Source organism: Melanostigma gelatinosum (assembly GCF_949748355.1).
Source record: "Melanostigma gelatinosum genome assembly, chromosome: 1".
Classification (NCBI taxonomy): domain Eukaryota; kingdom Metazoa; phylum Chordata; class Actinopteri; order Perciformes; family Zoarcidae; genus Melanostigma; species Melanostigma gelatinosum.
The window spans coordinates 10537149-10563737 of record NC_136634.1 but is presented as its reverse complement, the minus strand read 5'-3'; the positions used below and the strand labels follow the sequence as shown (position 1 = coordinate 10563737).

General features: G+C 39.9%; 2 protein-coding genes across 3 annotated transcripts; one reads left to right on the top strand and one right to left on the bottom strand.

Moving 5' to 3' along the window:
* Positions 1-862: 862 nt before the first annotated feature.
* hexa (hexosaminidase A (alpha polypeptide)) lies at positions 863-8038 on the bottom strand. The gene is made up of 14 exons (XM_079273001.1): positions 7764-8038; positions 6924-7028; positions 6739-6804; positions 6467-6513; positions 6222-6332; positions 6042-6143; positions 5685-5817; positions 5215-5395; positions 4899-4985; positions 4714-4786; positions 2461-2641; positions 2172-2262; positions 1954-2061; positions 863-1826 (listed from the first exon to the last, which is right to left on the bottom strand). Exons 1-14 carry the CDS (start codon positions 8026-8028, stop codon positions 1763-1765), a joined length of 1614 nt encoding a protein of 537 aa, XP_079129127.1. The 5' UTR covers positions 8029-8038; the 3' UTR covers positions 863-1762.
* Positions 8039-8682: 644 nt separating this feature from the next.
* On the top strand, positions 8683-25038 carry arih1 (ariadne ubiquitin-conjugating enzyme E2 binding protein homolog 1). 2 transcript variants are annotated; one of them, XM_079276994.1, is made up of 14 exons: positions 8683-9119; positions 14303-14370; positions 15351-15498; positions 16791-16883; positions 16971-17026; positions 18892-18958; positions 19114-19220; positions 19326-19368; positions 19482-19553; positions 19930-20060; positions 20325-20382; positions 20768-21028; positions 22978-23090; positions 23176-25038. In XM_079276994.1, the coding sequence occupies exons 1-14, from the start codon at positions 8832-8834 to the stop codon at positions 23258-23260; spliced, it is 1590 nt and encodes a 529-aa protein (XP_079133120.1). In that variant the 5' UTR covers positions 8683-8831; the 3' UTR covers positions 23261-25038. The 2 variants fall into 2 exon arrangements, with proteins under 2 accessions (XP_079133120.1, XP_079133119.1); XM_079276993.1 differs by having other exon boundaries at positions 20747-21028.
* The last annotated feature ends 1551 nt before the right edge of the window (positions 25039-26589 follow it).

Sequence of the window (26589 nt, the reverse complement as noted above, 5' to 3'; positions counted from 1 at the left end):
CTCACCATCCGGCTAACACCTCACTTAAGACATTCCTTCTGCGCCATATTGGCCCTGGCAATGACACTAATGGCTTCAGGAGAATACAGCCACCCCAAATCAGCAAAGTAGCTTAACCCTCCATGAAATGTGGTCTCCCTCTTGGAGGGGGGATCACGAAAGGGGGTGATGAGAAGAAAAACAATTAGTGCAGAGATTGAAAGAGCAGCAACAAGTTGACCCTTAAATCCATTCTTCTGCCATATGGTGAGGAGCCTCCGTCTGCCTAATTAGTAACCCATGTGCAATTAACTGTTATTGCATAGCACAAATCCTAATATTCTCATTTCGCTTCACTTTAGGATATTACACAGTGGATGACCACCAAGAAATATCAGAAACATCAACACCTGTGCTCGTTATTCTTTGTACAGGTCTCTCAAGCTATGGCTGAAGTCATTATAGCATATAGCTAATGGCATCTCGTTCAGCTCGTTAATCAGATCAAATGTAGCAAAGACAGTAAAGATACAATGTGACTGCCTGCTGTGTCGACAGAATGATTTATGTAATCCCTTTAAGTCACTCTTGATTTCAGGAAAACATTGTATGGAAAACAGAGCTCCTTCTGTTGGCCTAAATTGGCGTATAAAAGGATTACAATAGAGGCAGTCTACGAGGGCTATGCACACAGAGACATTTGCACTTGTTTGAATCAATGGTGTAGGTACAGATATGTTATGTGTAGGAATGTATGTTCACAGTATGCATTGAATTGGCTTTGTATTATGCACCTCAGTAACACAGTACGTCATCACAAGTGAAACTAGAGACCATCTTGCGATGGGATCACACCAGCTGTAACGCCAAATCTGGCCAGGGATGTAAAGTTGGGGGGACCAATGGCCACTTCTGCACTTCCTAACACCTACTTTCAGTGTCTTTACTCGGCACACAACCATCTTTGAATTTTGCATTTGTTTTGATCTTACCTACACACCTGTAGCGTTTTGTGACCGCATCTTGCACGGTTGTGACGCCGTCGTGATGATATAATCTGTCCAGAGACAAATAAACACCTGACAAAGTACTCAAAACCGCTTCTGGGGTAGTTCCCGCCACAGTAGGTGTCTCCAGGACATTTTGCCATGACGACACAGACAGACACAAGTGAAAAACAATACCAGCATCGCTATCGTGGCAGGTTATAATAGACTGCAGGTGCAACAGTCATTTATTGTGTTTGTACATTTAGTTCAGAGTGTTGTTGAAATGCATGTCGTTGCTTTATGTAAAGCACTTTATATTTATTGTTATGTAAAGCAGTGTTTGTGTTTTAAAGGGGCACACAAACTTCCCTCGCTTTTCCCTGTGTACAACAAACCGCAATTTGACTATAGCATACAAATGAACCTGCCACAGTTTATACAGATATACACACTTGTGGCCAACAGGCCTGGTAGCTTGACCTACACTCAGTATCCACTGGATGTGAAACGAGTTAAAACAGTTGAATAGAGTTACAATAGTTCAAAGGTGGCATCAGAATGTCTCAAATGCACCTTCAATTAATAACTATATCTATCGATCTATCGATAGATAGAGAAAGATAGAAAGAAATTATAGGTATGAGATAAGTCCCTGAGAAAGCATTTTAATGTTCAAATTCTGTATTTAAGACTATAGACACAATTTATCAAAGATTTTACACCACTTTAAAAGAAGGCAACTATGAACTTAATCCTCTGGGAAAAACCTTTCAGTATTAATCCATCCAACATCTTCAAACACCTTGGTACTCATGTTTACAATGTCCAACATACAGTGGCTCTGCTCGGATACCACGCCTTGAGGAGAAAGGGAAGCAGAAACACCAGAATATAATAAGTAAACATGTGAAAAAGTGCCCCGTGTCTTGTTGAGGTATGCCAGCCCATAGCTCTTTACACGTCCTGGATATAAATGGTAAATTACCTCACAAGCTTGCAGCGAAAGTCCTGCAGGCGAGGAAACGCCTTGCCCACACTGGAGGTCTGCTTCTCATCACTCCAAAGTCTCTCTGCCGCAGCACTCGCCCTTGGCCTGTAATTGTGGGTGAAACCAGTGATTATTTAGAGTAATTTCATGCAATTGTTGCTGATTATATTAAATTGATTAGTATTAGGAATTCAGAGATTTTTTTCATCTTGTACCAAAGACGTGGACTGAGATTGGTGGCATCCACATACTCCCCCCACATGCAGACTTCACCCCCTATCACCAGCTTCTTCTGTTCCTCAGTACCTGCAAGGGGATGGTGAAAAGCTTTGCTTCAATGATATGATGGCTGTTAATGAAGTTACAATCAATCAGAATCTTCACTTCAAATGTATCACACCACTTCACATAAAAACTGCAAGTCAATGTTTAAATATGCCTCTACAGCACCAGCACGTAACTGAGGCAGGTTATACAATGTGATATTACATGGCATGCACACACCAGCAAAGTCTAGTGGCTTCACGTCGTAGTAGTCACGCCAGTCCTGGCCATAGGAAATGTGGTTGATGTACCATGGGGCAGCTAGCAGGACCCTCATGCCAGCTTTGGTCATCCTGCTGAGCTCTGCCTTATAACTAGCTGGGATACCCTTCCAGATGTGCAGCACTGTGTCCTTAGGAATCTGAACAGGGTGATAAACAACATGCTGTCTTGCCCTTCTGTGCTATATTGTATCTGACTGTTTACATATAGTGTTTTATATATCAGAAAACAGGCACATATAAAAACTCCTTGATGAGCTTTTATTAACAAGGGCAAGCATTTACTGGCATGGTTCTCAGAATTTGTACCCCTCCAATCGGGCAAAGCATCTGAACTTTTGGATTCAGATGGATTCATAAATCAGTTCTTATGCCGCAAAGGCATTGTCTCTCCAAAACTAGTCTGTTCATAAAACTAAAAGCCTCGTCCAGTATATCCTTTTTACAAAATATGACCTTCTTGGAGGATACAGTGTGCACAGTACATGATGTTACTCTAACCAAAGAAGATGGGAACTGAATTGTATAAATATATGCTTGCACGATTGTGTAAATCTAAAATTGATAATTGGTTCATTTATTTTGAATTAGTCAATTTAGTTTATCAGAGCTGACTACAATCTTTAAACCAATAGAAATACACAATCGGCAAGTCACAGTTTTTAGCTGGAAAATGGAGTAACCAGCATGATGAAACATGATTTATCGGTAGTTTGTCAAATAAGCAATCTGAATGTGAAACAACTACGGACCACTTTTGACTGACTTACATATTTCTCCTATGCTGGGCCTTTGCTTTAATAATTTGAAGCAAGGAACTTTGTGAAATTACTGCCAATGGCAATATTTTTATACTTCTGTGTGTAGGGAAAGCGTGTGCATGTTTCAATGAGAGCATAAGACAGCATTCAGAGCTTGTACCACAGCAATCACACCTCTCAGTCGCTGTGTCCCAATTCCATACGACTTACTAATTCTAAGTTGAGTACTGTTTGTAATGTGTTCACACTGGAAAGGTTACTAAAAAGTACATTGATTTCTATGTTAATTAAAATGTCTGTACTGTACATTCTGTATAGAATTAGTATACCATATGAAATTTGGACACAGACGATGTCTCTGTAACACGAAGGCAGTCTTCACTGCCACCTAGTGATATGGCTACAAATAGAACATTCTGTGTTGCACGCTCAAAAAGGTTTGGTCGTGGATATCCTGTATTTTAGAGGAAACCAAGTTTTACCTGTGAATCATTATTCGAGACAAAAACCACAGCAGAAAGTACGACTTCAACTAGACACAGCACGCAGAATCTTTTCTGACCCTTGAAGGCGAGGGGCCACACAGTATAGAAGCGGGCCCAGTTGTGTGTGGGCCCTGGCTGGTCCAGATACCATGGAGCGGCGAGAATCACCCTGAGCCCCGCTTTCACCACCCTGCGCACTTCACACAGGTAACAGCCATCTCGCCATACCTCCACCACTGATAGAGAGCTACGCTGCAACACAACGCTATCGACTATCAGACTTACGATAAATGATTGTGAGATACATTAGCTTTTCTTTATAAGACAATATACTGGTAAAAATGGTTGGTCACCACTGAATCTGCTGAAGTCAACATGATATCGGTATCTAACAAAAATATTACAGTCAGTGGATGCCTGCATAAGTAAAAATGTATTTTTTTCCATATTATGTGACAATTACTAGCCTGTGTGAACTGAAAAGACCAGATGGGGAAAAAATACAGAACAAAGATGTGTGAAATATTTGTGACAAACTAAATGCGATGTGTTTATAAATTTAAATATCTCCTTCAGTGAATGCACATACTATGACACAATATGAAACAGCTGAAATGTTTTAATTTTTTTTTTTTTTTTTTTTTTATAAATAGGACAAGTACTGCAAAATAAAGCAGGCTTTGTTTAAGACGCCTTGATCTGCACCAAGCTACAAGTAATGGTTAAATGCAATAGTAATAACAAACTTCATTGGTGTAAAGTAAACACGTGGTGGTGCTGCAATGACATGAACATTTTCAGCATTTCAAATATTAACATTTGTGAGCATGTAAATCATTGCTTATCTGTAAAAAGCAATATAATGCAACCCTGCACTAGCAGAAAAAAATGAATTTATTCATGTAATTATATTCATGTATACTGTATATTATATCACAGAGTTGATATTTGTTGGGGTGTACTTACTCGTTCATGGTAGTCAAACACATCCTGCCAGACAATAACTGTCTTGTTGAGGGCTGAAGTGACATTCACAATGCTGGAAATATATAATAATAGAGACATTAATGACATTTCTAACTTAAACATGTTGGTTGGTGTACATCCCCGAGCTTTTTACATTGCACAGTATGTTCCCCTTCACAACCTACTTCTCCATGTAGAATGCCTCCAGTTTGGTGAAGTCTACTCCAAATCCCATCTTCTGCATGAATGCTCGGACATCCGGGTTGGAACTCCTATGGAAATAAGCAGTGCCAATCTTTTTTTTTTTTTGTTGGTAAATTTAAAAACATGTACCTCCATCATCTACCTTCCCCTTGCTTAAAAAAAAAACCCCAACTCTAAATGATAAAAACAAATGGACAGATGTGTGTACACATTTAGTAACAATATTAACAAACAATAGTGATCAAAACAGGGCAAACAGTCAGCAGGAATTTAAATGATCCGTCACATTCAACCAACCAGCAAGAAAAGTCCACCTCATCCCCTCCTAAGTGGATGTAGGAATCAGGAAACACCGATGACACTTCCTTAAAGAGTCTCGCCATGAACTGGTAGGTGGAGGGTAACACTGGATTAACAGGACCAAAAGCACCTGAAGGGGTGCTCCCGCTGTAGCAGGGAGTCAACAGGTCAGACTGCCCTAGGGAATAAATAAATCAATCAGATTTAGTTCAGCATTTTGTTAAAATACATTTCTTGTATTTTCTGTTGAGTGCAGACATTTGTTGCTACTGATGTAGCCATACAAGTCCCATAAGAAGGGAGTCAAACACAAGATTCAGTATCTTGTTGGCATTTGTGGTCTTGGCTTGCAGGTTTGACAAGATTTATGTTGGACCAAACCAGGCATAATGCCAAATACTTTATATGTTGAAGATCAAGGAGCTGGGATCATTTGGACAAAACAGTTGTTTAAGAGTTAATTTTACCTTTTCCCCATGATTTGGTGTGGCCGGGTGAATCAAACTCAGGAACAACCCTTATTCCCCACAGCCTGGCATGTGAGATCACCCTTCTCACATCCGATTGTGTGTAGATGTGAGTCATTGGATGGAAAGCCCCCTGAATCAGAGCCAGAAGTTTTTGTTCAGGATGGATGCAACTTTTCAGTATTTCAAATCATGAATCCACATGCAGTAGGCTCGTTAAAAATGTAGGATCATATAAACTAACCAAGTTATTATCATTAAAATGTTGATACATTTCCAAATTAGAATGTGCAGAATGATGGTGCACATGAGTCTAGGTGGCTTGTTCGTTCTCATTACTTCATCCGCAAGACATACCTTACTGGAAAGGTCTGGAAAGGTCTGGCTCTGGTAAGGGAAGGAGGGGTCATCCACAATGTGCCAATGAAACACATTGAACTTACTGTATGCCATTGCGTCCTAACAAGAAAGACATATGTTAGTACCACTGAATGAAAACAGAAGGCTGAATTTCAGGTTATGTCATCTGTTTATTACCAGAGTTTTCAAAATGTCCTTCACTGGTAAATAGTGACGTGAAGTGTCCAACAAAATTCCCCTGAACTGAAAGCTGGGGAAGTCGTCAATCTCAGTCTTGTTCACAAAATACTAAAAGGAGAAACAAACGATGAGAAAATGCTTGATTGATCCACAACAAACACGAATCAATCTTTATATCATGGTGAGCATGTGTATTCAATAAGTAAAAGCTTTAGAGAACTCATTGTACAATTCAGACTTACTGAGCCAAAATCATCTTGATACACCAGCTGACTGAAGGTTTCCAGACCTGCGCTTAATCAGAGGAAATATAACATATAATAAGCAATCAATTAAAGCTGCACAGATAACAGTGGGATGCTTAGATGAGTTATTAAACTTTGGGTGGTATGAGGAATCCAGTACAACTTGCTAACAGGCTTTGATGGAACCATAGCCTTTCCTTTGCTAACTGTAGCTGATTGTTAAAATGTCTGTTTTATTCATGTGTACTTTTGTACACGTGTTTTTTCACCTCTCAATGCACCCCACACGGTTTCCGCATTCAGTGATGCTTGTCCTGCAGAGACACTCAGATTATCTGAAACGCAAATAGAAGTGAGTTAGATAACGCATCAAACCCCACTGATAGGGAATGGTTGTTGCCACTGTGACCTTTGCATGTGATGCTCTGTGTCAGATAAATGTGTTGATACTTACATCTCTCAGATGAGTCCTCATTTGGGTAACTCTCACAATCATCATGGTCAACAGTGATCTCAATGTGAAATGGTTTATCCTCAAAGAATCGCAGAACACCATTTCCTGTTGATCATAAAAGTGAGATTATCAGTTTGTAGCTTTGTAGGTCTGTGCATGAAGTAGAGTTTATCTTTTTAATTTGAATTATACTTCATGCACGGATCGTTGTAGAAGTGTTGCCTTTGCACTCTCATTTTGACAATGTTACAGTAAGACTGCAATCATTCTATGAATATGGTATTTTTTAAAACACAAACATTACGCTGTGCTGTACTGGTCCATTGTCATTGAGGGATTTTAGGCTAGGTCGGCCTACACGGGCTAACTGATGAACTGCTGTCTCTACAAAGCCCATTGATCTTCTTTAAAAGCCAACATGACAAACAGAACATTCAAAACCAAACCAGTGAGCACTTTGTTCTACATTTGTGTGCATCCATTATGCAATCTTACATGTGTGAATCTTCAGCTCATCACACTCCCAATGTCAACACTACAATTTAAAAAGACAGGATTTACATATATAGTTTGAACATTGTTTATGTTTATAATGACATATTCATGGTACAGCTAATTGTGGTCCTATGATATATAACGTTTCAGCGTATAGGCGCACTCAAATGTAAGTGTCTGCTGAGTTGACCACGGAGATCTGAGCAGTGATATATAGGCATACATGCTGTCGCAATAAATCATACATATTTGAATCATAGAAACCCTTTGTTAATATTTGTGTTAGTATGACTGGACCTTTTAACTCCCGCAATAGTCTTTAAGACACCTCACTTTATCACTTACCAGTGTAGTCTGGAAAGATAAGAGAAAAATATCTTATGAATGCAGAATCCAGAACAGAGCAGCCCTGCTGTGCGGCTGACTGTCTTCCGTATCCAAAGTAGAAAGCCTGAGGGTTCAGAGGGTATCGCTCGATTGAGGAGGTGAAAGTCTGCGGTAATGGCCACACTCCCTCCACTGTGTGTAGGCCAAGCGGGAGGATAATAAGTAGTAAATAAAAATGTGGACGAGTATATCGTCCAAAACTAACCATACACACAGCTTCCATCCTACTCCACTCAAAGGCAAACTGCACTGTGACGCAGCGCCAGTCAGGTGGGCAAGAGCACAAAAGTCACATGACTGGGGCCACATGGGTGATTTTATTTTTTTATTATTATTTTATACGAAAGGTAAAGTAAATGGTTTATACGGTTTGCAACTGTCGTATATCTATATTTAGTTATTGTATAGTTACATAACACACAACATTAATTGTACTTATACGAGGACATTAACGTAATGTGACGATTGACGCAAATGTAAAGTGAAACTGTGGGAGGTAACTATCATGAGGTGGGCAAATAAGGCTGACAAATACTGGTTGATGACAGTTATTACAAAGTCAAAACATGTGTGCAGCATTTAAGTTATGGGCAAGATCAGAATCCTATAGTTCGTGTAATTGTTTCAACCGCAGACCCTGCCTACATTTTAAGGGAGAAGTGTTCACTTGCCGCTGACTTGAGCTGCAAGTGTTGTAAAATTGGCATATAATAATAAGAATGATATATTGCGTATTTGAAAAGTAGTTTCGATACATATTAATGTGAAACAAGAACGTTCCATATAAGTACAATTTGTTTTTTGTTTTTTTTACATGTTCCTGTACAGCCCATCTGACGTAAGGACGTCGTCAGTCGGTGACGCTGTGTCTCTTTGTTGGCTTAGCAGCGGCGACGTTTTGTTGTTATTTTCGCTACAGCCGAAAAACAGGCTCGGATAATTTTGGTTTTCGTATTGGTCCGCAATCAACATTTCACACACTGTAGACTTAGGTGTGCTTGTCACGAGTTGATAACCACCCTAGGAATGGACTCAGACGAGGGTTATAACTATGACTACGACGACGAAGAGGAGGAATGTAGCGAGGATAGCGCCGAAGAGGAGCCCGAGGACGACACCCTGGAGCTCGGAGAGGTGGAGTTGGTCGATCCCGTGGTGGCCGGTGGAGAGCGAGACGAGTGCGGTGATACTGGCGGAGGTGGCCACGGTCACTGCGATGAAGAGGAGGAGGACTACCGCTTCGAGGTTTTAACTGCTGAGCTGATCCTCCAGCATATGGTGGAGTGTATCAGGGAGGTCAACGAGGTCATCCAGGTAGGTATTCTGGTATGTCGGCGCCAGGAAAGACCGGGGTCCAGGCTTGGTTGGAGCTTAAACAGGCCATGGACGTTAGCTTAGCCGTTAGCCTAGCCGTTAGCCTCGTAAGGAGTAGTTTACTTGCTGGAAGTTGGCAGTTTCACAAGTGATATGATTTACACAATACTAAAATTATTTATTTCTCAATGTAGCTCTCTTTTTGTGTGGCTAGTGTTTACAATTTAGGTATTGACTATGTTAAATGCTTAACGTTACATTTAAGTAATAATTTCCATGCGAGTGCCAGGAAGTAGTCTAATCCCAATTGAGAAGTTGGCAGCTCCGTTTGCTAAGCTAATGTTAGCTTGCAAGTCAGCTAGCTAGCTGGCTAACTAACCATATAACCGTTGATCGAGCACCTTACTGCAAAAAGCGTCACGTCTTTGGTGTTAGATTTAGGTAACGCTAACCATTAACGCGTGCGAGACGACATGCGGAGTGTGTTAACCAAGCAATCAATATTTAACGTGTCAAATGTTTTTAAATAACAATCGTTGACGATATTTTAATGTTGCACGAAAGGCTTGGTCATCGAGTTGGTTAGCAAGCGTGACATGCCACAGGGTTATTTACGTGAACGTTAACACACGATCTTATCATCGCGTCCACATACGTTTGTATGGATCGCAAGAACGTTATAATCTGTCAACCGCTAATAGTTAATAGCGTTTATTAAATATAAGGGCAAACTCATTGGAGCCCTTCGATTTAGGTTTGGGCCTCCATTTCATTTCACTTAACGTTAGCTAACTAACTGACAGTTGAGTGCAGAATAAAAAGTGATTTTGATAGACCGGGCACTATTAACGTGTTTGAGAAATAACGTATTTTATACAACGCGGTGATTTTGAGTGCCATTATTAACCAAACCCAAAATCGGTAAAAAATAAAAATCTGTCCAGTGGATCCGGTACAGCCGCATGGCAGCAGAAACAACTGACATGGTCATTCTTCTAAAAATAGGATTTACATCTACCTACTTAATATTGAGTTGTTTTTTTTGGCACCAACCAATAACCTTTTAAGCAAATTAAATAACCACATCTGTTCTCATAATTTAAGTTTTCGATGTGTAGTATGAGACAGAAGGATAATTAACTTAACTGGAAATTAATTTCCTTGTGAATGCCTCTAGTGACTGTGCATTCACATGTGGAGTGACTGGATGTGCCTCTGAAGGGATAAAGTTACAGCGGCTGATGGATTTATTTCATATGAAGAAACTTGTTTACTGTCAAAAGATTCCACTGCAAACTTCAGATACACAGGCAACACTTAAAGGAAGATTGTCCATGAATATATTAAGAGATGTTTCCAATATTTCCCACCCATTTATATCAGTGATTGTAGACCAAATTGTAGGAACAACTCCCGCCAATACAGTTCAACAACACCACAAACTGCAGCCTCTAAAGTGAGTATTACCGGTAAATTGAATCAACACCTCTCTCTAAACATCTTTGTAGCCTTTATGAAGGTAGGATTTACTCCTTTATGCTTTGTGGCCTTTCAGCCCTTTGCTGGTGTCTTCTATCATAACATGACGGATTATCTTGAATAGTTATTCACTAATTAGGGCTGGTTATCGTAAAGAAAATTGCGATGCCAATACCAGTACCCTGTAAGTGATATTGATACCAATATAGTCCTTCATTTGATACTTTTATTTTCTTCTGCATTTGATGCCCTTCATGTAAATAGAAGCGTTCAATTTTTTTTTAAATGACTCCACCACCGCATTTATTTTTATCAGACACCACAGGAATGAAGTAGGGCTGGTCGATATGGCCTAAAAAAAAAATCTCCGATTTTTTTACAAAAAATCCGATTCACGATTTAAATCGATTTTTTTCCCCCAAATTTTTTTGCAGATGACAGAAGCTGTTGAAAACAATTTTTTCTTTTATTTTGTGATGATTTTCCCAAGTAGGTTGATAAAAATAAAGTGCAAACAAAACCTGAACATTGTAGAAAGGTGCCTGTAGTATACAAAAAGTATTTGGTCACTCTTTTGTTTGCCTGAATCATTTAAATATAAAATTAAATTAAACATAACATTAAATGGCATTAAATAGTAGCCTTCCATTGTAAACAACTGTGCAAATGTAACTTTTTACAGTAAGCTTTTCTAACTGAATACAAACACAGCATGAAATAAAATGTATGTGACCCTTTAACATTCACATTTTCAAAAGTGCAACATCTGATCTAACATCAACATAACATATTTTGCACAGTAAATAAGTGCATGTAAACAAAATCAAGTGCATTCACAACATAACCAACAGTATTAAACAGTAGTGCATGTTTTTTCTAAATATTTTTTGCCAGGAAGACAAGCCTGTCTACTACCTCTGGCTTCAGGCATGCACGGTGGCATGTAACAATGCCCCCCCACACACTGAAAAGCCTCTCAGAGGGGGCACTTGTAGCTGGCACAGAGAGGTATTTCTTTGCTAAAGTACTTAGCCTTGGAAAGTTAAGTTGGTGACGCTTCCACCAGTCAAGTGGATCGTGTCTGGGTCAACCTGCTGGACCACAGGTCAGTTGTTGCGGAGTAGAATGACATCCCCTCCAGCTCCGCAGAGATCCTTTGGCGTGTACTATTGTACAGCCGAGGCAAGGCAACGTCAGAAAAATGTTTACGGCTTGGTAGCACGTACCTGGGGTCCAAAGCTTTGAGACGGTGAATAAACCCCGGCTTTTCCACGGTGTATATGGGCACCATATCTTTTGCGATATACATCGCGACTGCATCCGTGATGGCTTTCCACCGGGCACTCTTCTTCTCATGCGGAGTACAGTTGGTGAATGTCTCCAAAATGCTGGGTTGTTGTTGTGAGGTGGCGGCGGCGGCGGCCAGCAGTGAAGCTGCTGGCCGCCATTGTTTTAGTTTGTAAACAATGCGCGCGCACTCTACTACGGGAACCCAACGGGGGGGGAGGGGTGGGGGCGATTTTCTCGATTTTCAATAAAACACATCGCCTTAAAGCACACATTCGAATTAATCGATTAAATCGATTTATCGCCCAGCCCTAGAATGAAGTCATACTTTCAAAGGTTTTGGTGGCATCTCAGCACGCTGAACTGCCAACTCCGTCAGATACACAGTGCTTGACTTCACCACACCACGGACTGTGGGGGTTGAAGCTGCTGCGGTAGTGGGCCAATTACATGGCGCATTATATCAAATAATGCTTGCAGTGATTGGCTGCGATTAAAATCCTACACAGAGTGTTTTTTTTCCAAAATCTGGGTTTAAAAAAAGGATCAAATGCAGGTATCTTTTGAAGGTTTGATACTACTGGTACCAGGCCTGTTTCAGTCTTTGGGTGTTAATAATAAACTTTTTAACCGTTTACCGACAATACGTATTTTGACCCATTAATGCTATCAGTTAAACCGTTAAAAGTAATATTAGAAATAGTAGTAGAGTAGCAACTTGTCACTTAAAGAGTCTAGTGCTGGTCCACCTTAAAGTTCAACCCACCTTACGTGGGCTAGTACCGGTAGTCAAAAATGTTGCTAATTTCGGGGGCTAACCCCCTTCACTTTAATCAACAGGTGGCAAGCAAGACGCACACACTTCGCTTGGGTCATGAGCATTTATTAATCGACAAATTTACGTTCACACAGCGGTTGACTTCACACACACTCAGTCTCTCTCGCGTGGACACTTGCTTGCAATACCTTGACCGACTATGCCGGCAGAGACACAGCTGAGCACCTAGCAGCTAAGTTAATTGATGTGGTGGATACTTATTGTGAAAGTGTCTACATTAAAAAAAAAATAAGCATTGTGTGTATAAAACGAGTACGTTATAAAACAATTCCCTTATCTAATCTTGCAATTGCTGAGAACAATAGGTGCTCTGTTGAACTATGGCACGGTGACACAATGTACTCTACTGTTGCACCATCATTCTGATTTTACAATGGTATGTAAAATGCTTATTCTCATGTATTATCACCATGCAATATACATATGTGTGTTTACTACTCTTTGAGGTTTATATGTATCATCACACCCATAGTGACTTCAGTCGCCAGAAAAAGTAATTTTCATCAGTTTACTGTTTATACAGCAAAAGGTGTAAACAAGTTCATTTGACATAAAATAAACCAACAGCAAGTTTTGATGGGGGTGTGGGGGGATTAGTGCATTTTACTACTTTAAATACCTAAATGTCATCCTAAACTGAGATAAGTTAGGATTTCAGACTTAGGAAGTTTCTGTAATGAGGCCTCGGGTTTCTTTTTGGTTCTGCAGCTTTCTCGAAAACTGTCAAACAACTTGACACTGAGCTTTCTTGGGTCCTCAGTAATACACTTGCCATGACATACAGTTGTTGCGTCACAAACTAAAGTCGTGTCTACGCTGTCAGAAACATCATCAGTGAAATATACTGGTTCAGGGTTACAAACAGCTTTATATAGCAGCATTTACTATGTTGTTTAGATTAATTAAATATTGAATTATGTTACTATTCTAACTCATTCTTCCACAAAGTAACCTGCAAAAGGCCCCCAAGGCACTTCAAAATATGCAGCTCAACTACTTCAGAGGAAAACATTGTTGTACTACATTTACCTGACAGAGAAATGTTATTGGTTGTGTTGCAGACTCAGATTTAGCTCACAAAATGTAGAGGGAGAGAGGGGGGGGGGAGAAAGAAGCACGACACAGAGCAAAAAGCAGTAAAGACTCAAACAAAGCCGACATGAAGCCATACTCCTCATTGTATTTCGTCGATGCAGAGTCGTCCGCATCGCAGTGCTCCTTAGAATCGAGAACTTTCCACATTTTGGACTTCTATGGTTGTAGTTTGTGGTGGTATTTTACTGGATCGTAAGGAAAGGTGTTTCAGATGTTTCTACTAACTTACATGGGTGGACAATTAATAGTAATGTGAGGACTATTGAATCTGTAACGAGCTTTAGCTATTTCAAAGCACTGCATTAATTTACTACGAGGCTTAATCAATTTCCTAAAAGCCTGGGCCTTTAGGCTTCCTGTTCCACGAAAGATTTGTGAAAGTGGCTTTTCATGTCACATTTACTCCTTGTTACAGTGAAAATTGGCAGTAGTTAAATGTAAATTTCAGTTTTATTTCTGACCAACTCTTTTCTTGTTCCTCTAGAATCCTGCGACAATAACACGCATCCTTCTCAGTCACTTCAACTGGGATAAGGAAAAGCTTATGGAAAGGTAAGAATCTCTGAAATACAAGTTAAGAAGCTGGCAAGGCAAGTTTATTTGTATAGCACATTTCAACAAGGTAATTCAAAGTGCTTCACATAAAACCATTAAAAGCATCAAAACATAAGGCAAAAGAAAAGGAGATTTAAAAACAATTAAGAACATTAAAAAAAAAAAATTTAAACTGTAAGAAATAAAATACAGTAGTAAAATGCAGAAATGCAGGAAATTGATTAATATATTAATTGAATGTGGTTCAATTAAAGGCAGCAGCAAACAGAAAAGTCTTCAGTCTTGATTTAAATGAGCTGAGGGTCTCAGCAGACCTGCAGCTTTCTGGGACTTTGTTCCAGATATGTGGAGCAGAAAAACTGAACGCTGCTTCTCCATGTTTAGTTCTGACTCTGGGAACAGAAAGTAGACCGGTCCCAGACGACCTGAGGGGTCGGGATGGTTCATAAGGTAGCAGCAGATCAGAGATGTATTTTGGCCCTAAACCATTCAGTGCTTTGTAAACCAACAGCAGGATTTTAAAGTCAATTCTTTGTTGGACAGGAAGCCAGTGCAAAGACATCAGAACTGGAGTGATGTGATCCACCCTCCTGGTCTTAGTGAGGACTCGAGCTGCAGCGTTCTGAATCAGCTGCAGCTTTCTGACAGACTTTTTACAGAGACCTGTAAACACACCGTTACAGTAGTCCAGTCTGCTGAAGATAAATGCGTGGACAAGTTTTTCCAAATCCTGTTGAGACATAAGTCCTCTAATCCTTGATATATTCTTCAGGTGATAGTAGGCTGATTTTGTAATTGTCTTGATATGGCTGTTCAGGTTGAGGTCTGAATCCATAACTACACCTAGAATTCTGGCTTGGTTTGTGGGTTTTAACATCAGTGATTGAAGCTGAGCGGTGATTTTCTGGCATAGAAGTCCCTGAAATAACCCATTTCTTAATGCTTTCGTCAACACTTTTTTGTCTCAATTGATACAGGTATTTTGATGGCAATCTGGACAAGCTTTTCTCAGAGTGTCATGTCATCAACCCCAGTAAGAAGCCTCGCATCCGTCCTCCAATCAACACTAGATCATCGACACAGGACATGCCATGTCAGATCTGCTATCTGAACTTCCCCAACGCTGTGAGTCCCGTCATGGCGGCAGTATTGTGTTGCGCTAGCCCAATATATGTTGTTCAGTTCTAAATAGTTTGTTTTCAGACCTGCCTTGGCTAACACAATAGAAAAAGTAAAAGAGGATGGCTAACTTCACATCACAAAATGTGATCTTATTATCTGTGTACCGTACTATAATTAATATTTGTGAATGTAGCTCAGTGTCATTAATTCAACGCTCATCATACAAACTGCATAATTTGTAGTAATAAATGGCAATTGATATTGCAAGAGTCATCATCTTGCAATAATATCGTATCTTGACTTAAGTATTGCGATAATATCGTATCGTGGGGCCCCTAATACCCGTGGTCCCACGAAGCTGGCATGTTCCTCAAACGTTTGGATTTACGGTTATGTTCCTCTGGCTGCTGCACTCTTCACATCAACCCTGTGAAACATCACAGAAGTGCAATTGCAGATTGAAAGTCCGATTTACTCAGGAACTGGCAGTTGCAGGAAGCTCTAAAAGTCCTGCAAAAGATAAGGAGAACTCCTTATCTTAATATCTGAATTCTGTCTTTTTTTGAGTGAAGACCACAGATACGTGACGGCTCTTATGCGGTCCATGTCGGTACTGAACCGTCTTCTGTTGGTCCGGTTATTAAGCATGTTACAGTTCTTGTCCCTCTGACCGTATGAACGCTTTGATCTACACACTTGTTTTAAACATGGTCCTTCTTAATTGGAGGATACATGTTGATGTGCAAAGGAAAATAATCAGGTTAAAGATTTTTGTATTTAAATTTGAACATATTACGATTTACAGATTTTTACTTTCAACACAAAGAACAATTACATTACACGGCTGGTTGCAGATACCCTGTTAACCTCTTTGGACTTTTTAATGTTTTATTGTTTTACAACTTTGAAACACATTGAAGGTAATTATTTTTTGGTGGTGGGTGACATTGAACAGAGAGAACTTAAGTCTCAATGTTAAAACAGATTTCCACAAATTGTTCTACGTTAAAGGCAGAGTGCGCAACCTCATTCCCAAAATGATGTATATTGTCTCAACAAAAGATGAACGTATACTATCCAGGTCAGGTGGGTTAGTGCAGCTGTGATATTAAGAGTTTCTTCTCTCATAATCAGAAAGAAAGTTGGATAATCCAGATTACTTTAATGTAGAATTTTTGTATATTGTTTTAAATATGGATTCCTTTGAATGGCCTTTCCTGGTTACCAAAAGGTCATGTGCTTACTATCATGTGGTGTCTTGTTGTTGTTATTTACAAGATGCTTCTCTCTTGCAGTATTTTACCGGCCTAGAGTGTGGACACAAGTTCTGCATGCAGTGCTGGGGAGATTACCTGACCACCAAAATCATAGAAGAAGGAATGGGACAGGTAGCCTCTCAGGGTTTTTCTTCTGCTCACTGAGCTTACTCTTTTAATAGCTGTCTGACTCATGATTTGCCTTTTGTGTTTTCTCAGACCATTTCTTGTCCTGCTCATAGTTGTGACATTTTGGTCGATGACAACACCGTCATGTGAGTATCTCTTTGTGCTTGTATTTGTTCAGACTTTCTTGTCATGAAAAGAGCAGGAAACAAAAAGGATTCTTGTCTAATTTCTACACCTCTGCGCTGGCAACAGCCGTGGCCGGAGACGTTCTGTTTTCGGGTTGTCCATACGTGCACAATGACGGGAATTTCTTAAAATTAGGCACAAACATCCGACCGTGACTCCTGGATTGATTGTTCAACTGATTCGATTTTGGTGGTCAAATATGAAAGTTGCTATGAACTCGAGTTGGGGCTTTCAACAAATATTCCATATTCGAATATCTATTCAAATAAAACAGAAAAATGTATATTCGCTTGTGGAGAAAACAAAGCATGATGACCGTGGCTGGCTGCCTCACATGCACTGAATGCACTGATGACACGAGTCACACAACATCACTTTCAGTAACTGAAAATACAATGTAACGTCAAGCTGAACGATGAATAATTCAACAGCAACCGTAATGATGGCAGAGAACTGGGCCGCAGAGAGAGAGTGACTCTGTCCTCACAGCAAGCGTTACATCATGTGATCAAACCAACACGGTGTCACAGGCATAACGGGGGGGAAAATAAATATTCCAAATACTCAAAAACTTTTAATATCTCAGGAACTCCCTGTGCGAATTTCTTGAAATTTGGCACAAATGTCCATTTTTACTCAAAGTTGAACTGATGACTTCACAGAACACGTTTTTGGCCATAACATAAAAATTTATTTGCTGACTATGACAATTTCACCCAAAAGTGAGGGCCATGTTGGACAGACGTGGATCCTCATGACTGGCTCGCGTTGATACAGCCGTGAGGCGGTAATTTTAGTTTGCTACATAAAACATGTGCAGAGACAAACCGCCTGAGAAGGAGCATCGTTGCCTTTGCAGTGCTAAAAGTAATATAACTTTTCAATTGTTGTATTAAAGTTAGAAAACATATGAAACCCATAGATAGATAGATAGATAGATAGACTTTATTTCAGACTCGGGGTCCATACAGACAGATACATAAAAAGACAGACACAAACAATAAAAGTACATAGGCCTAGCAATGCCTTACAAAGAGACAGCTGTACCAATGTCGCCACAGCTGGGACTGGTAGCGTGTGGTGCTAAACCTTATGTTGGTTAAAACAAGTATGATCCCATTTACAGAGTCATTCAGTCTACAGATGAATTTGTACATGAGATTTCTTAAAACTGTTTGAAAAATTCCATACACTGTGCTATTTGGGCAAACAGCTACAGTTGAATGGTAAAGAACACCAACATTAAAAATCAAAAGAAAATGAATATCGTTCTTGAATCAGATATGCGTTCTTTATTTAAACCGTATATTGGAAGATTTTTTTTTTGTACCTGATATTTTGCCTCCTAAAAGAAAGTTGTTAGTGCGGGGCTCTAGTTCCACCTCTACTTAACTCCTTCACAATGTTGATGTTCAGCCGGTAGTGCAATGAAATAAGCCTCCATATTGAAAGCATGGACACTAATCTCTTCTGCCAGCTCTTAAGCTGCCACTGATGGTCTTAACCTACATTCTGATCTGAAAGGTTAACGAGAGACGGATCCGTGTTGACGGTCACAGTTTAGTTTCATGAAATGCATTTTGTAGCACTTAGTTAGAAGCTTAAACTTAGGTTTGTAATTATGAAGTGTTCTGCTGGTAAATAATGCCAATTTGCAATTTTCCTTCATTGAGCTACTAAAACGTAACATTGCCTGACATCCTTTTTGTTTCCTGCACTGATTCTTGCTGTAAGTTATGCACTGAATGTGAAGGAAAGACGCTTCAACCAAAGTCCTGATTTTTATACAATGAAGACTAATAAGTGATTTGACGTTCTCCTATAGGCGCCTCATAACAGATTCAAAAGTGAAGTTGAAGTACCAGCATTTAATTACAAATAGTTTTGTAGAGGTAAGCTTTGGGATTTTTTTTTCTCTTTGACAGAATATGAACATTAAACATGAAGCCTTGATTAATGATGTTGAGCTGTTCTTCTGGGACCTTCTTTGTGATCCATCCATGAAACTATGCGTTGATGTTCTACCTCTCATTGCTTCTTTTTAAAGTGCAATCGACTGTTAAAGTGGTGCCCGGCACCAGACTGCCATCATGTTGTCAAAGTCCAGTACCCAGATGCCAAGCCAGTGAGGTGCAAGTGTGGCCGTCAGTTCTGGTAAGATTGTGTGTTTGAAAACACACTATGTGTTGACTAAGAAAGTTTAAAAGTCATTATTTAACATTGTGTGAATTTCACTCGTGATGCCTCCCATTGGTGCAGCTTCAACTGTGGAGAGAACTGGCACGATCCTGTCAAGTGTAAGGTAAGCCGATTAGAAACACGTACACACCTCATAGACACGTCGACCTATTACCGTAGTCCAGCATTCTATTAAGATACAAATGCTCATTATGGGATTATTTCTTTCTCTTGTAGTGGCTGAGGAAATGGATAAAGAAGTGTGACGATGACAGTGAGACTTCAAACTGGATTGCAGCAAATACTAAGGTACGGAATCAAGGTGGTCTGTTAGTTTGACCCTCGTCTGGTTCGTGTTGGTCGGTCATTATTGTGATGATTACAAAAACATTTAGATTTTCTGAATACCGATCATACTGAGACTGACTGACTACAGTTTCTTTTCTTTTTTTTGGGGGGGCGCTGCATCGCTTATTTGTATGCGGAAACATTATTGTTTCGGACACAACTGTAGATTCATGAAAGACATGCCGCCCAAAAAACTAACTTGTTCAGTTTAAACATCTACAGTCTTAAAGCATGTTTTTTTCTGTTTTTTATTTTTTATAATTCTTAATTAAAAAAACTTGAAACACCTGGCCTTGAGCAGAGACTCATAGAAATCATTACTCTCCTCTCATTACAGGAGTGTCCAAAATGCCATGTGACCATTGAAAAAGATGGTGGCTGCAACCACATGGTTTGTCGGAACCAGAACTGCAAAGCTGAGTTCTGCTGGGTCTGTCTGGGTCCATGGGAACCCCATGGCTCCGCCTGGTAAGACCTCATGGCTTATATAGTAAATGACGATGCCGTCACTGGCTGCGATAGAATATACTTCAAACTTAAACCTTTTAAATCTGTGGAAATCGAATCTAGCAAATTGTCTTGTCATACCGTGATATGTCTTAATACACATCTAACATCTGCATTGTTAGAAATGTTATGTGAGAAAGCAAATGATTGTCAGATTGTAGCTTTGTGTCTTATTGTTTTCTGGAAAACATTGTTGATGGTTCTGACTCGGCTGTAACGCTTTAGGTACAACTGCAATCGCTACAATGAAGATGATGCGAAGGCAGCCAGAGATGCTCAAGAGGTAACAAATAACACTCTTATTGATACATTTAGAAAACTGTTCAGGCTGTTTTTTGTGCCATGGGCCACTTTTCGGTCAAGACGCCTCTGATTAGAAATGCCTCTTTTGGCAGCATATTTGTTGTAGCATGTTGCAAGTTTCCATCCCACTGCACTGGGTGACACAACTCAGAGAAGAGATATCGGGACAAAATGTCTGTCATTTAATAAATAAAACGGCAAATTGCATACCCTGCAACAAAAATACCTACTAAATTGTATACGAATGCAGAATTATGACGTGTTGCCGATGATGTGGTCCTCGGTGTGTCTGAACATGAACAGTCTCGTACACGTGAAGCGGAGTTTGTCTGATTTAAAGCCAGTTCCATGCTGTGTGTGCGCAGCGCTCCAGGGCCGCCTTGCAGAGGTACCTGTTCTACTGCAACCGCTACATGAACCACATGCAGAGCCTGCGCTTTGAGCACAAGCTCTATGCTCAGGTCAAGCAGAAAATGGAGGAGATGCAGCAGCACAACATGTCCTGGATCGAGGTGCAGTTTCTGAAGAAGGCTGTGGATGTGCTGTGCCAGTGCCGCTCCACACTCATGTTCACTTATGTCTTTGCCTTCTACCTCAAGAAGAACAACCAGTCCATTATTTTTGAGGTATGATAAAAGGGAAACTATTGGCACAGCTGTGAGCAAACGTTGCATGACGTCAACAACTTGAGCTATTTTAGTATTCATATTTTATTTACAAATACCATTTTCAAAACTGTTGATGTTGACAGTTATTCCCGCTATATAAAATGAAGAATTAATCGGTGTGTAACACCCGTCCCATGTAGCTATATAAGATTATGTGAATCTGCTAGGTTGTAGTAGTACTATGGGCGGGGTCCTGGGTAAAGTTTTAATTGTAATGGCGCGATTAGCTGTTCTTATACATGAATATACTTATTCTTACAACTTTTGTTCCTCTATTATGAAAACTAAAATAACTGGCGGTGCCTCCAATAGAATTCAGTCAAAAGGTCTGTGCCTCTTATTAAGTCCTTTTATCTTGTGTTTTAAGTGTATTTTACCCCTTTTAACCAGCTCTTATCAAAATGAATGTGATTGACTTTAACACATCAAATATACTTCAAAGGCATTAGAAAAATAGTTTCGCATTTATTACATGCGGTCATCAATATACTGTGCACTCACAGTCCCACACACACACACACAATCAGAATAATCAGAAAAACCCTCGTTGCAGGCCTGAGTTGTGGTTTGGGAGCGTAGAGGCCTAAAAACTGATGGCCGCTTCACTTGTTCACACAAGCAATAAACAAAAAAGCACGTGCACGTTTGTCAGTACTCACAAATCCAAGGCATATTCAGAGGGGAAAGTGAGGGGAAGCTGGGTAATGGATGGCAGGCAGGGCGCAGAACAAACAGCAGCAACAGTCTACAGCAGCTCACGCACACGCGGGAAACGGTTCTCCATAGTGGTCCCAAGGAGCTTTCCCGATCCTCACTTACAGTCGCAAACGTCCATCTCCTGAATCAGATAAATCAGCTAAGCAACAAGTCCAATTATTACAATTATTATTACAATTACAATTATTATGCTAATGCTAACGGCTACTCGCGATTAGCAACAACACTTGTTTTACACTGTAACATTTAGTCACAGTATAGCAAACAATACACAAACTCATATTTACCTCTTGTAGATCACAACAGTTCAAACCATAGGATAACTGGTCGTCAGCCATTAAGTTATGAACATTATTGATCTCTTACTGTTCAGTTAGAATTGGCTTCTGCCTCTCTAACACACTGAGCCTGGCCACACACGACTAAACCCCACTCTACCTGAGAATGGGCTTGGATTGGCTGATAGTTTCAGGACAAGCCAATTAAACAAAGACGAAACAAAGATTGACATATGATACTGCTATACAAGTTAGGTTGTTAGGGGGGCACAAAAGTGCTGAATCATGTACATACTGTATCATATCAATCAAACTATGCTCATTTGCATGAACTGTAACCTTTGAACTGTAAAGATAGTCTCTTATTGATATATATTTGTATCCATCCATATCTAATTTTATGCATACTTTTAACTTGGTTTTATGAAAACTATTTACATCCTGATGTCTCAAATCATTTTTAGCCAGGGCTACAAGTGTAATGGAATTGTTAAGTAAGAGTGAAGTGCCACAAAAAGGCAGCGCTACAATAATAATTGTAATAATTACAAAAAAAACCACTTGTGAAGTAGATCTTCACCAAAATCAGGTTGGCTGAAATGTATCCTTATACGCTTTAGCTATTTAGTACAACTGTTTGTGATACCTTTCTAGCGGACAAACAGAAATCCCACAAAATCTGTCCACGTTTCCTTTCCTCTCTCTGGTAGCAGAACTAGTCCACTAACAAAGGCCCAAAACCAAATCACTCACCCGATTGTAGGGAGGGGCGAATGGGAGGAAATCGGCCCAAACTTCCTGTAGTCTGAGCTCGGCCTTAGGCCGGAGGATTTGAAGTGTAGGGGACATGATCATGAATAATTGATATTTCTTTGAGATTAATATTGTTAATCCATTTTTTGGGTTTATCAGAATAACCAGGCAGACCTGGAAAATGCCACCGAGGTGCTGTCTGGCTACCTAGAGCGGGATATCTCCCAGGATTCCTTGCAGGACATCAAGCAGAAAGTACAAGATAAGTACAGGTCAGTAACGATGGAATCGTAATCACTGCTGCCGCTGTTCTGTTTGTGTGTTCTCGGAGGCTAAGAAATGTTTTGCTCTCTGCAGATACTGTGAGAGCAGGCGAAGAGTGCTGCTACAGCATGTGCATGAAGGCTATGAGAAGGACCTGTGGGAGTACATTGAAGATTGAGGGCACGTCCCAATGCAACGGACTCTTGAGTATCTTGACAAACTAGAGCGCTGATGCAATTTAACAGGGCAACACGGGCCTTCTGCCGCCTCTCCTTTGGCAAACCAACCACTTTTGCATAATTTTCCTGGATTTGTTTAACAAAATCTTCAAAATAAATTATATTTAAATGAAAGGTAGAGTAATAAAAAGTGTACAACAGTATTGTTAGAAACAGAGTGGAGTCTTGAGAAAGCAGAAAATCCATCTTAAACAAATGCATCCTTTTGGCTTGTATTGTAACACCTCCCCTGAACTCTTATTTTCATTTGTTATTCTTTGCTTGTGAATCTTTTTTTTGTTTGTTTTGATTTATGTTTCCCATTAGTGTGAAAATGTTTCAACACAGCTTTAATTGTCCTGACCATGTCTGCAATATCTGGTGAGATCCGTGGCTGAGTGGCTGAATGTTGATAGGTTGATTGCAAAAGGGCAAAGACATTTCAGGGGAGAGGGGGGGGAGGTGAAGAAAAAACACATCAGAAGAACAAATAAGCAAGTCTGCATTTTTCAATTTGTAAATAGTCCATATGCATGGAAGTTAAAGAGCAAGAGTGGCACGTGTTTGCATCATTTTGAAATATTTATTCTTCACCAATATTGAGAAAGGTGTACTTTTGACATACGTAGGTTGAGTCCGTCTTCTTCCTCCATAGTGTGCGGGAGCTTGAACGTCTTTGGCAAAAAAAGGCATTTGTCCTATCATCCTCAGTCTCTCCAGAGCAGTGTACAAAGTTACACCTTATCAGTAACTCTCAATGTGGAATACTTTCTCTTAGTCGTCCAGTAATCCGATAAAGGACTCCGTTAAAGAGCACAGCCGAGTTGGAAAACCGAGAGCTGAAAAAGTTTTAACCGTTCAAAGATAAGGAAGAACGCACCGGCCCTGTGTCCCTCTATTCTAACCGTTAGCCGTACCCTCTTAGTTGTGTTTAGAGGTGTTTAACATTTAAGTACATTACTAATTATTTGCAAGAGCCAAACTGAGTGACATTCATTCTTCTTTTTTTTTTTTGTTCTCTTTCCTGATGTGGCCCTCATAAAGCTCAGCTTGCACCTTGGGGGGATTGAATGAGGGTAATAGAATGTACTGACAGCACATCTTTGTCATGCTGCTAACTGGGCTGGATCACTGTCGAACAGGGTCAGGCATGTGCATCGCTCTCGCGGGGAACACTTGGGCGGCATGGGCCGGATAGCGCCGTGCCTCCTTGAAGACATCTCTTGCCTTGCAGTGAGACCGAACACAGCTGTACACTCGGCTACACAGGTGGACGTGCGTGATCCTTTAGGCAGATGAGGAACATAGGGCAAACTTCTGACGGTTGTAGGACTCTTTTATAATGCCGTTATGCTTTTGCATTCATAACTGTATTTTTTCACACATTGGGTTGAGTCGTCGACATGGAAATGTCTGTGCCCCTCCAGGTTTGGCATTGTTCCATGAGGTGGTTGCTCTGGTTGTCAAGCGCTCTGCTTGTAAATGCTCATTCATGTCTGCAATATGGCGGTCTTCACTCGATTGACTGGAGGGGATATGAATATACAGGCGGGGGTTGCAAGTCAGAAGATGACACCAAAGTGTCAACTGTCATTTAAAAAAAACATCAGTTAACCCAGTTTCAGATCTTTGGGGAATTCTCTCCCAAATGCTTCTAATGTGTTCAAACTATTATTTTTATCCTAGCAAATTATAAACTGTATTGTTTATTTGAATAAATGTCATGAGAAATCTCGTTTTTTGGGAGTACTGTGTGAGTCATTAGAGTAGGTTTGGTCTCAATCATATGAATTACCCAAACAGCCGTGATTCATTTCTGCATTATGTATTTCGCGATGTAGTGTACGACAGACCATGGCAGAGCTGTGTCTTCCAGAATTGCGTGGAATTCATTTGCTTAACTCTCTTTGAATAATTTCTTTTGATTTTAGGCAAAAAACTGTTTTGCTTTTTTTTTTTTTGTACCACTTATTTGCAGACTGTATGATAAAGATCAGGTGGTTTATATGATGTCACTTTTGAATTCATTTTGTCTCGAGCCCCAAACCATTGATGACACGAGGATGGATGGGAACAGAAGACGGGCTATTCTCTCTGCGCTGTCTTGCAGTAATCCACCAGTTCCAGCTGTGATCATTTGGCTGATATACTCTCCAGGGCTCACTGTTTTCATTGTGTCTGCTAGTAGTTCATGAACATTTCAACATAACGTTTGAAGTAACAAGCAGCTACTTGCATTAAATTGACATCCAAAAACTTTTAATACTTTTCTACATATCGTTTCTTTATGCTATGAAAGGTGTTTTATTTCCTATTAGTGTAAAAATGTGAGGAGAATTAGTTGTGTGTTTTTGGAGAAAATATTAAAGTGCAAAATGTTGCAACATCCTTCTGGCACGGGTGGTTGTTTGATAATGAACACAATGTTCGTGTTGAGGCAGCGTTCCAAAAACCTTTCAACGCAATCGATACTTTGTTTTTAAACTACGTCCTTGAGTTTAATACCGCTGTGTACTGTGGTAGTCCCCGGTGTGTGTGCTCAACGAATCACTGGAAATAGTTTCCACCAGAACAATTTTCTAAAATTTAAAAACTGAATTTGCAACTAAACATTTTGTCACCAGATGGGGACAGAGACGCTTTGATTCTAAGTTGAAAGTTTCATGTTTTAAGTTATGTTCCAAAAGCAATGTCTACCAAATGAACTGCTCATTTTAAACAGACTTGTTTAATCAGTAACAGTATCACACCTCAACTGATGTGAAAACACATTCAGTGCAATTTTGTGTTTCATTACCGGTGACAAAATCTGTGACTGCAATAGACTCAGATATAGTTTACTTAAATTGATTTTGTCCTCTACATGGAGAGTTGAAAAAAAAGGTGTAGCTGGTGATCTCAGCAGTGACGCATTAGCAATATGATGAATCTTACATGAAATCCCATGAAACTGGTGAGTAAACAAACTTTATAAAGTTGTTGCTAAAGTTAAAAAAATATGTATTTTTGGGAGAGAAAAGTGTTTACACTTAAACACCATGGAATCATTACAAACATTTATTTAAGACGAGTGACTGTCATCAACAACTTAATCTGCAGAAATATACAGCAATTATACAAAATTTTATTAAAATGTGATATGAGGTGAAAGTCTGAGGTTCAGTGTTTAAAACGCTATAACATGGGGACATCTCAGCCTGGGTGTCATTAAAGTCGAGCAGCTTAGTACAGAACTACATTAATGCCAATGCAGCTTCAGTTAAACAACCACAATCAGGGGAAAACAATC

Bases quoted from the DNA above. Each gene is read 5' to 3' on its own strand.
- hexa (XM_079273001.1), bottom strand. From the start codon at position 8,028: ATGGAAGCTGTGTGTATGGTTAGTTTTGGACGATATACTCGTCCACAT. The intron at 4,787-4,898 runs GTAGGTTGTGAA...ATATATTTCCAG, and splicing joins GAGGCATTCTACATGGAGAA to CATTGTGAATGTCACTTCAG. The intron at 2,263-2,460 runs GTGTGTGCATGC...ATCCCCTTGCAG, and splicing joins GAAGCCACTAGACTTTGCTG to GTACTGAGGAACAGAAGAAG.
- arih1 (XM_079276993.1), top strand. From the start codon at position 8,832: ATGGACTCAGACGAGGGTTATAACTATGACTACGACGACGAAGAGGAG. The intron at 15,499-16,790 runs GTGAGTCCCGTC...TCTCTCTTGCAG, and splicing joins ATCTGAACTTCCCCAACGCT to TATTTTACCGGCCTAGAGTG. The intron at 19,369-19,481 runs GTAAGCCGATTA...TTTCTCTTGTAG, and splicing joins ACGATCCTGTCAAGTGTAAG to TGGCTGAGGAAATGGATAAA.